This window comes from Maylandia zebra, linkage group LG11 (assembly GCF_041146795.1).
Source record: "Maylandia zebra isolate NMK-2024a linkage group LG11, Mzebra_GT3a, whole genome shotgun sequence".
Taxonomy (NCBI): Eukaryota; Metazoa; Chordata; class Actinopteri; order Cichliformes; family Cichlidae; genus Maylandia; species Maylandia zebra.
Window position 1 is genome coordinate 22,707,738 of NC_135177.1, and position 13,865 is coordinate 22,721,602.

General features: G+C 40.5%; 1 protein-coding gene across 4 annotated transcripts in view; it reads left to right on the forward strand.

The window, feature by feature from the left end:
* The window catches only part of LOC101467528 (CUGBP Elav-like family member 3), a 33,385-nt gene extending 20,630 nt beyond the window's left edge, over positions 1–12,755 (forward strand). For 2 of the 4 annotated variants that reach the window (XM_004541227.4, XM_076890023.1), the window contains 11 exons: positions 3,760–3,808; positions 4,352–4,480; positions 4,568–4,647; positions 4,974–5,129; positions 5,576–5,720; positions 6,376–6,522; positions 6,806–6,871; positions 7,593–7,697; positions 7,851–7,994; positions 8,166–8,329; positions 11,715–12,755. In XM_004541227.4, coding sequence (XP_004541284.1) covers positions 3,760–3,808; positions 4,352–4,480; positions 4,568–4,647; positions 4,974–5,129; positions 5,576–5,720; positions 6,376–6,522; positions 6,806–6,871; positions 7,593–7,697; positions 7,851–7,994; positions 8,166–8,293 — 1,149 coding nt within the window. In that variant the 3' untranslated portion in view covers positions 8,294–8,329; positions 11,715–12,755. The other 2 variants (XR_190936.4, XM_076890022.1) reach the window with 2 other exon arrangements.
* The last annotated feature ends 1,110 nt before the right edge of the window (positions 12,756–13,865 follow it).

The following is a 13,865-nucleotide window of genomic DNA, read 5'->3' on the forward strand; positions in this document are numbered from 1 at the left end:
CATATGATTGCCATGACAACGATCTCGTTGCTATGCCAATTTTCCAGTGCTATTGTGTCTTTATGCCGGCCGACTGCACCTTTCACCTGCTGCTTTTCCTCATCTCTTCTGATTCTTCCTCTCATCCTTTGCAGTACATCATGTGGGATTCATATTATATGGTTCTATTAAAGTTCACACACACACACACACGCACGCACACTCGCACAGATGCTTTGATAAGCTTTGATTCAAAGGCCTTAGTTTGAAATCAGGAGGTGTTTCTGTTCAGTCTGTTTCAAGGATGAGCTTGAATAGGCCTAATGAATGAACAAATGGAAGAAGTGATGGATGGCTAGAGGGATAGGGAAAGGGTCAGTGGATGTAGATCCTGCTACAATCAGCCTGCTCTACAACACAATCCGAAATCAATGGACAAGACGGAGCTGATCAATGAGTTTGTATCACAAGATGGATGGCAACTTAGATGGACAGCAAAAGCACCCTGAGCAGGGCTAGGATTATGATGGATGGATGGATGGATGGATGGATGGATGGATGGATGGATGGATGGATGGATGGATGGATGGATGGATGGATGGATGCAAGGTTATGGATGGATGGATGGATGGATGGATGGATTCAAGGTTATGGAAGACGGTCAGATAAGATAAGATAAGATAAGATAGATAAGATAGAACTTTATTAATCCCTCGGGTGGGTTCCTCTGGGAAATTCGATTTCCAAAAAAGCACAGCACCGACAGAAGTTACAGAGTTACAGAATATTATATATATATATATACACACACACACACACACACATATATATAATACAGAGACAATATAAATAAAATATACGAAGGGGATAAATAGAATAAATAGGAATAAAAAATAAAAATACAAGTGAATTGCACATTTCAAGTATTGAGGTCTATTGCACTGTTGACTATTTACAAAAGTATTGCACAAAAGGTATTGCACAGTGAGGTGAAGAGGCACTACAGCTTAGTTTAGGGGGAAGTTTATGTGTATTTTCCATAAGGTTATGATGATGCTGACAGCTTGAGTCGATAAAAGTGTGGGGTTAAAAGTACATATCATTCCTTCCTTTGCACACCCCTTGTGTGCCCATGTTTGTGTGTGTGTGTGTGTGTGTGTGTGTGTGTGTGTGTGTGTGTGTGTGTGTGTGTGTGTGTGTGTGTGTGTGTGTGTGTGTGTGTGTGATGGCCTTGTCTTAGATCAATAGCTTTGTGGTGACAGCTAAGAGCTGATTAATCAAATGTATGGATCAGTCTCTCGCTGCTCTTCCCTCTCTTCAATTACCAGCTTCATTACATTGCCTTAACACCCCACTGGGACCTCTCCCCATTCTTTCTCTCCCCTTCCTCGCTTTCTTCCACCGTACTTCTGTCTTCCTCCTCTCTGTCTCTTCCCATCTTTTTTTCTTCCTCTGTTTTTATCACCGTCTTTCAATAACTATAGCTGTAAACTACATATTATTGAGCTTAAAATCCTATTTTGATTGGCAGGGAGGTATTAATATATACATGGATCCTTTCTGAGACCTATATATAATAATATAATACTATTATTATAATTTCCTCATTACTATTATTATTATTAATGTGTTAAAGAACAAACAGCAAATCTCTGCATATGAATGAAGATTATATTCCTCCACTTTTTAGAGTAATGTACCCACAGATAAGAGCTTTTTGGTGAGATCCATTCCGTTCCTTTTTATTCAATACCTTTTGTTTTTTGCTCTATGTTCTTTATTTGTTCTATTTTGATTAATCTTTTGCTTACAATCAAAAAAGTATATAATTAATAATAAATAGTTTTAGAACTCATTGTGAATTTATTTTGCAAAATGTGAAACTGTACTTGATGAGCGTGTTTTCTTGCTGTATATTTAGATGTCACTTCACTGGCTCATATCTCCTTTAGCCTCGTCTCCTACCTCCATCCCTCCTTTTGATCCAGCCTTCTTTTTTCTCTTCTTGTTTCCTTCTTTTCATCACCTTCATTCTGCAGCTCTGATCCTCCGTCTCTCTGCCCTCCTTTTCTCTTCCTGTGTTTTTATTCCCATCTTTCAGTAACTCCTCATAGACATAAAGTACCTATTTTAAAGGAAATATCACATATTGACTGGCAGTGAGACATAAGTACATGATTTCTTTAACATTATTTATTTCAAACTTTTAGAAGTTATTTTGAAACTAGAATTGTCTTCTATGTCTTTGCGGCTTTGCCCTCCTCCCTTCCTTCCACCCCCCTGCTTCTCTTCTTGCTTTCCTCTTTTCACCGCCATCATTCTGCAGCTCTCCTCCTCTTCCTCCTCCCCCAGCCCATTCCCCTGGCATTAACACTGTGCCTCATTGCCTCAGTGCTATGACTAAGCACTGTGTGTGTTTAGTATGTTTTTGTGCCTATGTGTGCTTCTACGTGTGTGTGTGCGTCAGACCTGTGTTTCTTTCTCTAAATAGCGAACGAATAGGGGGAGACATGGAGAACGTGTGTTTGCACGCGTGCATTAGCATTCATGGCAGTGGATGGGTGTAGTCGTGACATTTTTTAAAGATAGAGCAAGTCACGACTGAATCACGCCCAGCTCCTCCCTCCCGCCCTCCCTCCATCCCCTATTTCTCTTTCTATTCTTTTTGAATCATCCTCTCAGGGGCAGCTCTGCTTTCATCCTCCCACACTCGGTCTCTCTTTCTCGCTCTTCATGTACTACTTCTTTTTCCAGCCTTTCCATTCATTCCCCAGGTTCCTCTTGGCCTTCCACCTGCCCTTTCAGTCGGTCGAAGTTAGGCAGGGTCCCCCAGGTCTCTCTCTTTCTGTCTCTCGTTCAACATCCTTTTATTTTTAGCTGACTGCGCCTGGTCCTGTTACACACTTGTCATTTCACCCCACTACAAAATCTCTCTCTCTCCCTTGCCTCCCCCGCCTCGTCGCCGTATCTCAACCTCCTCTTGTCCCTCATCTAATCCGTAGTTCTTCAGTAATCCTGATCAGCTGGCCTGCATTCTTAATCTCGTCACTTCTCAATCCTCCTCTGTACTCCTGCATGCGTGTGTGAGACAGAGAGGCTGAAAGAGAGAGAGAGAGAGAGAGTGAGAAATCATAGGTAGTAAGACTGTGTGCGTTTGGCAGGGATCAACCAGCCTCGGACAGAGTTCAGATACACCTGTTACCTGCTAACATTCATTTATCTGCTGCTAAAAATAAATCCCACTTGGATACACACAGGAGCCACATAAAAATATCAGCTACAGTCTATTCATCTTTACTTTTACAACAATATTAGTATTTGTGTCTGATTTGTCATTACACTTGATGCTTGTCTGGATTTCAAAACATGCCACAAAAACCGATGTTTTCCCTGACTCAATATCAGACCTTGGTTATGTACACAGGTGTGAATATTCAGCATATAGTTACAGTAATGAGTCTGGGTTATGTTGTTTAAGAGATTTTTGTGCATTTTCCTGGTATTGCTGCCCAGTTGGTGAACAAAAATGATTTTTTTTGCTAAAGTAAATTAAACCCGCCTTTAAAAAAAAAAAAAAAGGTTCAAAATATTGATTTTACTCTGGTGGAAAGTCAAAATTTCTTTGATGGATACCTGCTGATTTACAAAATACCAATTAATGTTTGAGTAAAATATGTTACCTAAAATGTAATGAAAGTGAAGTCAGTCTTAGAAAACAAATATGTCCAGGAGAGGCTTGTTTATGTTGACCATCCGTATTCCTGCTTGCTTGTCCCTCAGATGAATCGGCCAATCCAGGTGAAACCAGCTGACAGCGAGGGCAGAGGCGGTGAGAAACACGCTTAAACATCCAAACACGTACTCCTGCATTATGTCTTTCTGTCTATGTGACATAATGACATAATGCATTCCCCTTACTGTAAACGTAACCATCCAATCCAAATCTAAATCACTCTAACCAGAACTGTAAAATCAAGCCTGTAATAAACCTTTGACGTTGTGAAGACTGGCCAAAAGGTCCTCACAGTGTACAGATGTCCTTGTTTGCCAGATAGAAGGGTAGGTGTCAAGTTGGATCAGATAGAGATGGAAAGTAGTCAGCGGGGTGCCTGGCAAGTTGCTTTCTATAAATACGCACACATACATACACATTCAGATCACACTCTTTTCATGCCACTTTCCTGGTTTATGGTCTCTGTGGTCAATACTGCAACCTGGTGGACATAAATTGAATCTGCCATAAAAAGATTGTTTTTTTTCTTTTACTGAAGACAGCCTTTACTCTATACCAGCCATGTCGCCAGCATTGGGAATATAACATTGAATTCATAACATTTTCTTCCCTTTCCTCCACACATCCTTGGCCTCTCAGAGGACAGGAAGTTATTTGTGGGCATGCTGGGAAAGCAGCAAAGCGATGAGGACGTCAGAAGGCTGTTTGAGCCCTTTGGCAGCATAGATGAGTGTACTGTCTTGAGAGGGCCTGATGGCACCAGCAAAGGTAAAATGCACTCAAATATAATACCACAAAGTGCTTCATTTCATGCAGTGCCATTTTTATTTTTAATTCAATGACTGTTTGTTACAGGGTGCGCGTTTGTGAAATTCCAAGGACATGCCGAAGCCCAAGCTGCCATCAACAGCTTGCACGGGAGCCGCACAATGCCTGTAAGCAGCATGCACATGATCGCAAAGGATAAAATCCATACGCATAAAACAAACAGACACAACCAAATATGTGTATGTACTTCTAAAGGCTTATACAGTGAACCGCAGGGGAGAGTTTGCATTTTTTGTAGGTAATAATGTAATGTAAATGTATTTGCTTTGGCCCTGCACTGCTCATTGTGCCGGGATAAGCGTGAGTCCCACGAGACTCATAAAGGATTAACTGGATAGAGGAAATGAATGAATCAACACGAAGCCTGGGCCCATTAACACCGAAAATTACTTGCAATTGAAACTTAATTCTGTCTTCACCTCTGTCCTCGCAGGGGGCGTCGTCCAGTCTGGTGGTGAAGTTTGCAGACACAGAGAAGGAGCGGGGGTTGAGGAGGATGCAGCAGGTGGCCTCCCAACTCGGCATCTTCAGCCCCATGACCCTCAATTTCCCCGCCTACAATGCCTACACGCAGGCGGTCAACGCACAGGCAAGCACAGACACACGTAAACATTCGCTGTGCTGCACATGCATGCACCAAGTTTGTAAGGGGAGTGCTGTGCTTATGAAAGGATGTAATAAGTTTGAAGAGGCTATCAGTGGTCTAATTCAGGCTAATGTTATTACCCACACAACAGAACATACGTCATCTGGCATTAGCTTTCCCGCAACACACAACCATTAACCCACTGACTCGGGACATAATGGCCTTGTAATTAGATCTCTATTCATCTGTTCCTCCATCACTCCCTCTCCCTGCCCCTTCCTCTCATTTTTCTTTCCCCTTTTTCTCCCACTCTCTCTCTTTTTCCCATACCCATTTAACTGTGTCTTTGTTTTCTCTCACCCTCACTTTTTCTCCCCTCTTTCTCCCTCCTCTCTTTTACCTCTCCATCTCCATCTCCTTCCTGTCTCTGCTTCCTTCCTTGTCCACAGCTTGTCCAACAGCAGGCCCTGGTTGCCCAGTCAGCGTACTTGTCTCCTGTGGCAACAGTTGCCGCCGTACAGATGCAGCAGATGGCAGCACTCAATGCCAATGGAATCATTGCCACACCCATTACACCCATCACACCATCCTCGGGTAGGCTTACATGCCATGCGTACTTAAATATATTCTTGGATTATTGGATGTATCTTCTAGCTGTACTTGTCAGTTTGTTATAACATCAAACATGATGCATTAGAAAAATAGTCACAACCCTTTTTCCTTTTAATGTTTCATGTTATCGAAAGAAAAGTCTAGATTGCTGCTTCTAGGAGTTTAAAGCATTCAGTTTATATTTTTACAGTGTAAGTCTAGCAAGATGAATCTTTGAATGAAGGTTTGGTTATTGAAGCAGTTGTACTCACATAGGAAATATAGTTAATGTCCTTCGAGATGCAAGATAGGCCTCTTGGTAGCTATCTTAAAAGGCCTCAAGGCACTTCTTTTGAAGTATTATTTTTAATTCATTTTAATTTCGCTGGTCACTGAGACATAAAAACTGCATGCATAGTGTTGCCAGGGAAGTTTTATCTTTTTTAAAGAACAAAGACTTATTCTAGTTCCCTGACTTTGCCCCCAAATGGGGTTTTAAAATCCTGAAAGTTGTACTTCTACTACCATCTTTCTACCACCAGATTTCTCCCATAAATCTAAACGTTTTATTCTTTAAGAGCTGTGTCTCTCATCTCTCTGGTATAGTGAAATATTTGCAATGACAGAGACTCTGTTTTGCTGTGATATCTGTCTGTAGGTACAAACACCCCCCCAACTATTGCAGCAACACCTGTGCCAGCGCTTCCTCCACCAATAGGAGTGAATGGTTACAGCAGCGTGCCAGCTCCCTCCAATGGGCAACAAACAGAAACACTATACACCAATGGCGTTCACCCATATCAAGGTATTTTGATCAAATCATTATGGAGTGTAGAGATATGTTTACTACTGTGATGTTGTGATGAGGACCGGACCCAAATTGCAGGACGCAAAGCAGACAAAGTGAATAAGACTAAACACAATAACAGAGACATAGAAAATAAAAATACAAACAGAAACCAAGAACTCAATAAACACTACATAAACTCCAGGTCCATTACAGATATAGAAATAAAATAAATCACAAGAATTTATTAATATATTGCCTTTTTTTAAATTCTCCTTTTTTTAAAATTTCATATCCCCAGCTCAGAGTCCAGCAGCAGCCTTGGACCCACTACAGCAGGCCTACGCAGGCATGCAGCACTACACAGGTTGGTGTATGCGCAGATCACAGAACTGATCACTTATAATCATCTGAATTCTTCATAGATATTAATTTCTGTGTGCTTTGCTTACATTAAGATAGACGAGGCATGCAAACAAAATCAGTAGTAAATACATCTGCTCAAAAGCCACTGAAGATGATGTGACAGATGTTCACCATATGCATGTCCTTGTAAATCAAAGTTGCACATATGGATCAATTACACGTGGCTCTAAAAATCACGTTAGCTTCAGTGAAGTCATACACATATCTAATCCATATTCAGCCGTATTATTATTAATGCATATGTGTGTTTCCCAGCCGACGTCTCAGGGAGGAGGTTAAATCAAGATGAGCAGACTTGTGACTTTGTTATGAATGTGTCTGCTCTCAGACTGTCAAGGATAAAAGGACAGTTTGATTGACTGAATTCATTTTGTTTTGATTTATCCAATTTAATTAAGACACAAAAGGCTGGCGATAATGTAACACAGGACATATCATGTGTACATGATTCAATATCAAGGGGAGATGTAATGCGTGTACAGGCTCAGATCAACAGTGTCATTGTCTGGTGAACTTATTCCACTCGTATGTTACAGTTAATAGTTTTCACCTTCAGCAGAAGACGTTTCAGCTCGAACAGAGTGACTCTATTGGACGCTCCTATGTTGCCACTCGTTGTTGTGGTCCAATCATATTTTGTTGCTCCCTGTCTCTCCCAATAGCGGCGTACCCTGCTGCGTACGGATTGGTCGGGCAGCCGTTCCCCCAGCAGCCAACACTTGTTGCCCAGCAACACCAGCAGCCCCAGCAACAGCAGCAGAGAGAAGGTGATGTGGTTTCCTTTCTGGCCGGGACCACGCCCCTCTCTCCAGTGATCTTATTTAAAGTTTTTTTTATTGCAAAGTTTTTACAGCCTGAGATCATTTATCAAACTCTGTCTACTGTGTGGATGCGTGCGTGTGTGTGTGGGTGTGTGTTAGGTCCAGAGGGGTGTAACATCTTCATCTACCACCTGCCTCAGGAGTTCAGTGACTCTGAGATGCTGCAGATGTTCCTGCCTTTTGGCAATGTCATCTCAGCCAAGGTGTTTGTGGACCGTGCCACCAACCAGAGCAAATGCTTCGGTGAGAAATGCAGACGGGGGAGAAAGGGGGAGGGAATGGGGGAGGACCGGTTTATCAGAGCGAAGAAAGGACAAGTGGAAAAAGTCATTGGCTGATGAAATACTGTGTTAATTAATGCGTGTAAACCCGCCTGACAAAATGACTAAAGTTAGCATTTTGCCTGTCTTTCAGGATTTGTGAGTTTTGACAACCCAGCCAGCGCTCAGGCCGCCATCCAGGCCATGAATGGCTTCCAGATTGGCATGAAGAGACTGAAAGTGCAGCTCAAAAGGCCGAAAGATGCCAACCGCCCATACTAAGTGACTACTGAGAGGATGAAGAACAAGTGAAGAGAGGTGAGGAGGTGGAGAGCAGGTGAAGAGTGGCACAATATGAGACAAGTGAGCCTTAGTATAGAGACAGAGTGCAATCAAGTCCCGCCCAAAGCAAACTAAGGCTAAAACAGTGAAACTCGTTAGTGTGGTGCAGGCATATTGTTACTGATATCCAGTGTCAGTTTTATTGGATGCTCCTCAGATGTTTACAGGACTGTGAATCATATTCAGAAAATGCTGCATTTGTATATACAATTACTTTTACACAATATAATGTTTAAAAAACTAAAATTAATACTGAAATCATTTTTTTAAAGTGTATTTTTAACTGAAAAAAATAAACCCAGTTTGACAGCTTTATTAAACTAAATTAAAAAGAAAATTAAAATTAAAAGACATATTTAATATTTAAAACCAAGGATAATATTAAAAAAAATAAAAAACTATAATAAATATGACGAGTCCAGTGGGCGTGGTTTTCAGAGTAAGACGCATTGCGCTCTGTCTCTGTGTTGGGGAGCAAGCGGATAAATTTGGGTTAGTGAGGAAAAAAAAGTGGACAAGGTAACTTAGACTTGACAGTGCACAGCTAACTGACGGGGAAAGCTTTAACCTGACATTTCAGTGAAATATGCTTTGGGTAACTTACAGAAAAACAGCTTAATCAACTCAAGAAGAGTAATTATACTAAAATATTGTTTCCCTTTTTTATTTTCTTTGACAATCTTATTTATTTTCTTTCCTGCTGTTTTGATCTTTTCCTGAAACACCCAAGAACCTTCCGTCCAATCATAATTCACGAGGACCCCATCGCTATGGCAATGGTTGCCTAGTGACCGATAAAGCCCCGACCCCCCCTTCCTCTCACATTGTTGTAAGTTGATTGGTTGGCCTGTGTTTGGGTTGCTGTGGCGATTGATTGCCTGTGTTGGTTGCCCTTGGCAATTTTTGTTCTGTCACCTCGAGCAACCAGCCATGCGTTGACCTGCATGTCCTGTTGCTGTAGTGACCACAGACTGTGTTTGGTGCATTGTGACTTTATTTTGTATTGACCTGTGCACATACTGATCAATAACTATCAATAGCCCGGACTGTACTCAGAATCAACTGATTCGATTGGATACTTGATACTTTGAATCATTTTATAGTAATTTGATCAATTCTGTAGCAACGCTCGTTACTCTTTTCAGCCTCGTTTTTGATCAGTTTCTGTAGTGTTCTGTTTGGTGTGTTTATTATTTGAACAAATGGTTTGGGTAAAGTAGTGAGCGTGGGCATCTGTGTGTACGTATGTGTCTGTGTTACACTGTTAGCGTGTAATACAGGAGAGCGTAATCCTCGTTGTATTGGTGTCTGTACAGAAAGGTGTGCAGAGGCTTCCACGGTGGACTGCTGGAGAAAGCTAGAGCAGAAATACAGTTTACTGCAAATTACATTTACTTGTTTTATTATATTATGCAACATACAGTGGCCGTACATGTTGGAACAGAGGCCATGATGTGGTTGAACAGAGCTCTAAATATGGCCACAGACTGGTCCAAAGTATGGGCTACACAGGCCAGAAGAGAGACAGACAAGGTTACTTTCATTTTACTGACAAAGGCACACTGTACTTTGGAGCGAGCATGCATTTTGTTGAGCTGTGCTCTGATAGGCTGAGTTTTTAATCCTGGATTGTGATTTATTACAGTGTTTGATGTGCCACTTTAGTTTTTTGCTCCTTCGTTTTTCTCTCCTGAGCCATTTTCACACATGAACTCCAGACAGAGTCGGGAGAAACAGGTCACCACATTTCCGAACATGCCCTTCATTACATAGGCCACTTAGGACTCGCTGGAACTAGTAGTAGTGATGGTGAATTCACTGGCCAATTACATTCTATAGTTATACCTACAGGATATGTTTATTTTATATAATTAAGATGAGCACTTAGGTGCATTATGTAAGTCTTCCAGATTTTGCGATACAGGCTAACTTTCATCTGGAGTCCCTGGCAGTTTGAGGGCATTCATAGGCAGGAAAAAAAAGCAAAGATCCAAGGGCACCTAAGCACAGGTAAGAGTCATAATCATATGAACGATAAAACAAAGACATAAACAAAGAAAGACAACATATTAAACACTTATAAAAACTCTCATACAGACACAAAGAGCATTAACACAATTACAAAAGCAGCGACCTGCAACACACTAAATCCGCTTACGTCACGTTTGATTGACATGGACTTTGTACCGGAGAGCAGGCAATTTAAACACTGTTTCAATTTTTCACATTGCACCTATTCCGCGTCATTTCTAGAAAAGTTCAGCGCTGCGGTGCATGTGTGAAAACAGCTTTTTATATATATCCCTATCACTTCTTTTGTGCTCTTTTCTCCCTCTTCCCCTCACCACCTCCTTGCTCCTCTTCTTCTTTTCCCTCCTCTCTCTGTCAGGTTTTTTTCTTTCTGCTTCTCTCCCCTCCAGTCTCTTCTTTCTATCCCTCTAGCTCGTGTTTTGAGGTAAAGGGTATGTGGTTACCATGGTGGTATATAAAAAAAAAAAACTGTGAAAAAAAGTGCCTCTTGCTTATTGGAGAACAGCCTTCAACTATAGGAATTCTGGGAGAAAAATAACAAGAGAGATTGTGACGTAAATGTAATCCTCCACAAACCCGTAACCTTTACCAGAGAGCAGAAAATGTGTAGCTGCTGTCAGGTCGGTGTTTGGAGGCACTTTCAAATGGCAGCACACATTATAAATAAAGGATTCAGCTTCTATTTCTAGACAAGCTTTTACATAACAAATCCTTGTGGGTAATAAGAAGGCCATGTAATACCTCGGTATAATACAAAAAGTTGTGGCCACTTCTTTATCCTGATTAAAATGATCACCCAGAATTTCTATACTGCAAATGCCAGAGAGTGATGCATGTTGGTAGTAGTGTTTGCTTGCTATGAATCGAGGCACATGTTCATAAGGACACAGAGACATAAGTGCATACTTCTAGATTCTGTAGACTTACTAACACACACACACACACACATTTACATCCAAACACACACCTACAGTCCCACAGTAACACATTTGAGTGATTTTCACTGTATTGAGTTGCATGATCCAGGCACTGTGTGTGTATGTGTTTAAAGCACCATGAGTTACCGCTGCTGAAAGACAGAATGATGCTTTCTTGTTTGACGCACTCACCTTAGACTGAAGCTAAGCGAAGCTAGCAGCATCCTGAGGTGCAGTTTGCTGCAGGAAGTGTGGCAGTCAGGCCTACACAGGAGTCTTGTTTGACAAGCTGTGAAGATCAGAGAGAAACGCAGAGCCTCAGAGTATTTATAACTCTAACAGATCCTCCCTCCTTCTCTGTCCCTCTCTCCTTTTATCACTCCCTCTACCCTCCAACTCTCCTGCCTTCACAGGTGACCTTTCAGAGTCCAGCCGAGGAGGAATCCCAGGGTTCATTGTGCTTTCAGACTGTCTGCTGCCTGTGAGCGTACGCGGACTGCAGCCACACTCACGCAAACACACAAACATACATCAACACCGAACCTCATAGGGTTCGTGGCTGATATGTACATAAAATGCACAAAAACACACACACACACTTGCTGACACTTACACAAATACACACGCGAGTCAGTAATCTCACCCATACGGCCGAGACCTTGGTTTGACCGTAGTCTGTGTGGAACAGGGTGTTTAGTACAGCTAAGACAACTCAGACCAAGTGAGAAGGGTGAAATCAACCTGCTGATATATCACTCCAATAGACTTTAACTTGTCTATACCATGTCTAATACATGACAAATATAGAGGGACCGATGTTTCATAATAAAAACCCAAGAAAATACAAAAAAAGACGACTAAATGAGTAGGTTAGAGAGACTTTGGAGAAGATCCTAATGACCTGTAAATAGTTTAGTTTACAAAGAGCAGCATTTAAAAAACAAGAAAAATGCAAAAAGAATACTACTTTAGATAAACACTGAGCAGGACACAGCAACATTATTATTATTATTATTATTATCATTATTATTATTATTACCACTAGTAACATCATCATCTTCATGAAAGGAAAATACATTCCAAATTGTAAAATGGGAAATCACTAACCTATTTTAAATTTCTACTTAGACTTTAGGTGAAACACGGGGGAGGGAGGGATTGCACTTTTATTCGGGAGGTTTTAATATTTGAGCTATTTTTTATTTATTTACTAATTTATCAATTATTTTGTTTATTGGGAGAAAAGGGGGTTTGAGTGGGTTGCAATATTTTGATTTAGGATTTTCTAGAGGAAAAAAAACAACTTTTGAGGGTCTGTCTCTCTCACTTCTTGCAATCGAGTAATTATAATGTATGTATTAATTATTACAGCAATTATATTTATTTCTAATTTATTGAATCCTGTTTTTGATCCACTCTCTTTTTAAGTTTAAATAAAAAGTATCATACTAAAATGTCTGATGTGTAATCCATGTGAGTGTTTGCATGCATGTGGGAGGGGAAGAAAGGGAGCAGGACTGGTCCAATGAAAATCTGCATTTGGAAGGTTCAGCAAGGAAGAGAGCGCACATCCAACTTTTCACCAGGAGGGGGCATCGCTACAGTAATCAGAGAAGAAGGAGAGAATTGAAATACCAATTAAGCTGCACAGCTTGTGATCTCATTTCATTCTTTATGGGAGCAGGCTACTTTTCTAATAGTAGATGCATTTGTCTTTCTCAGGAATAAGTATACAAGAGTATTATTTCTAATGATTAATTTACCAATAGAGAAAACTATTTAATAATAATGTGATGTGTGCAGAGCACATTTTTAAGAAAAAATTATTAAGCTGACTAAATATGAGTCCACAGGTGTGGGATTTGTTAGACCACTGAGAGGATACATTAAGTAGAGGAAATTTTGAGCATCAGACTTTTAATTTCCTGTGCTTGGATTTTAACTCCTTCTATCCTTCAGTCTATGGTGGACATATCTGGATTTAGATGAGGGGATATACACACACAACACACACAGCCGTCTACATAATCCCTATGCTTCGCTAATGTTTCCCACTGAGATCTACAGCTACAAAAGTGTTTCTCTGGCCAAAACAAGTAAATAATTTAATAGGAAGAGATCATTCTGACATTTATTACAATATTGATTGAGGTTAGCAGCCAAAAAAGACCTCATCAATTTTATTATACTACATTTATTTTTTATGGTGCATGAGCCCATTCAAAGATAAGATGTCAAATTGGGAATATTCCAGGATGTGATATTTTCATTACCGCATGGGCTTTCTTAATATTTTATGTTATTCAAGTATAAAATATTCTATTTATTGAAGGTCTTTTATCATAGATTGTGTTTGATTAAACTTTTAGCTGTTGCAAAAAATAGGTAAATACAATACATCTCATGTTATTTAACCTTATCTTTGTGACCAATTCAAATACTTGTATGATTCAAAGTTAAGTTAGGACCAAGACATACCCCCACCCCCCGCCCTCACTTTGTGGGCCAAATATAGTATTTAATATAATTAAACTCAAGCACAGCCTTATTGATCTGATCTGAAC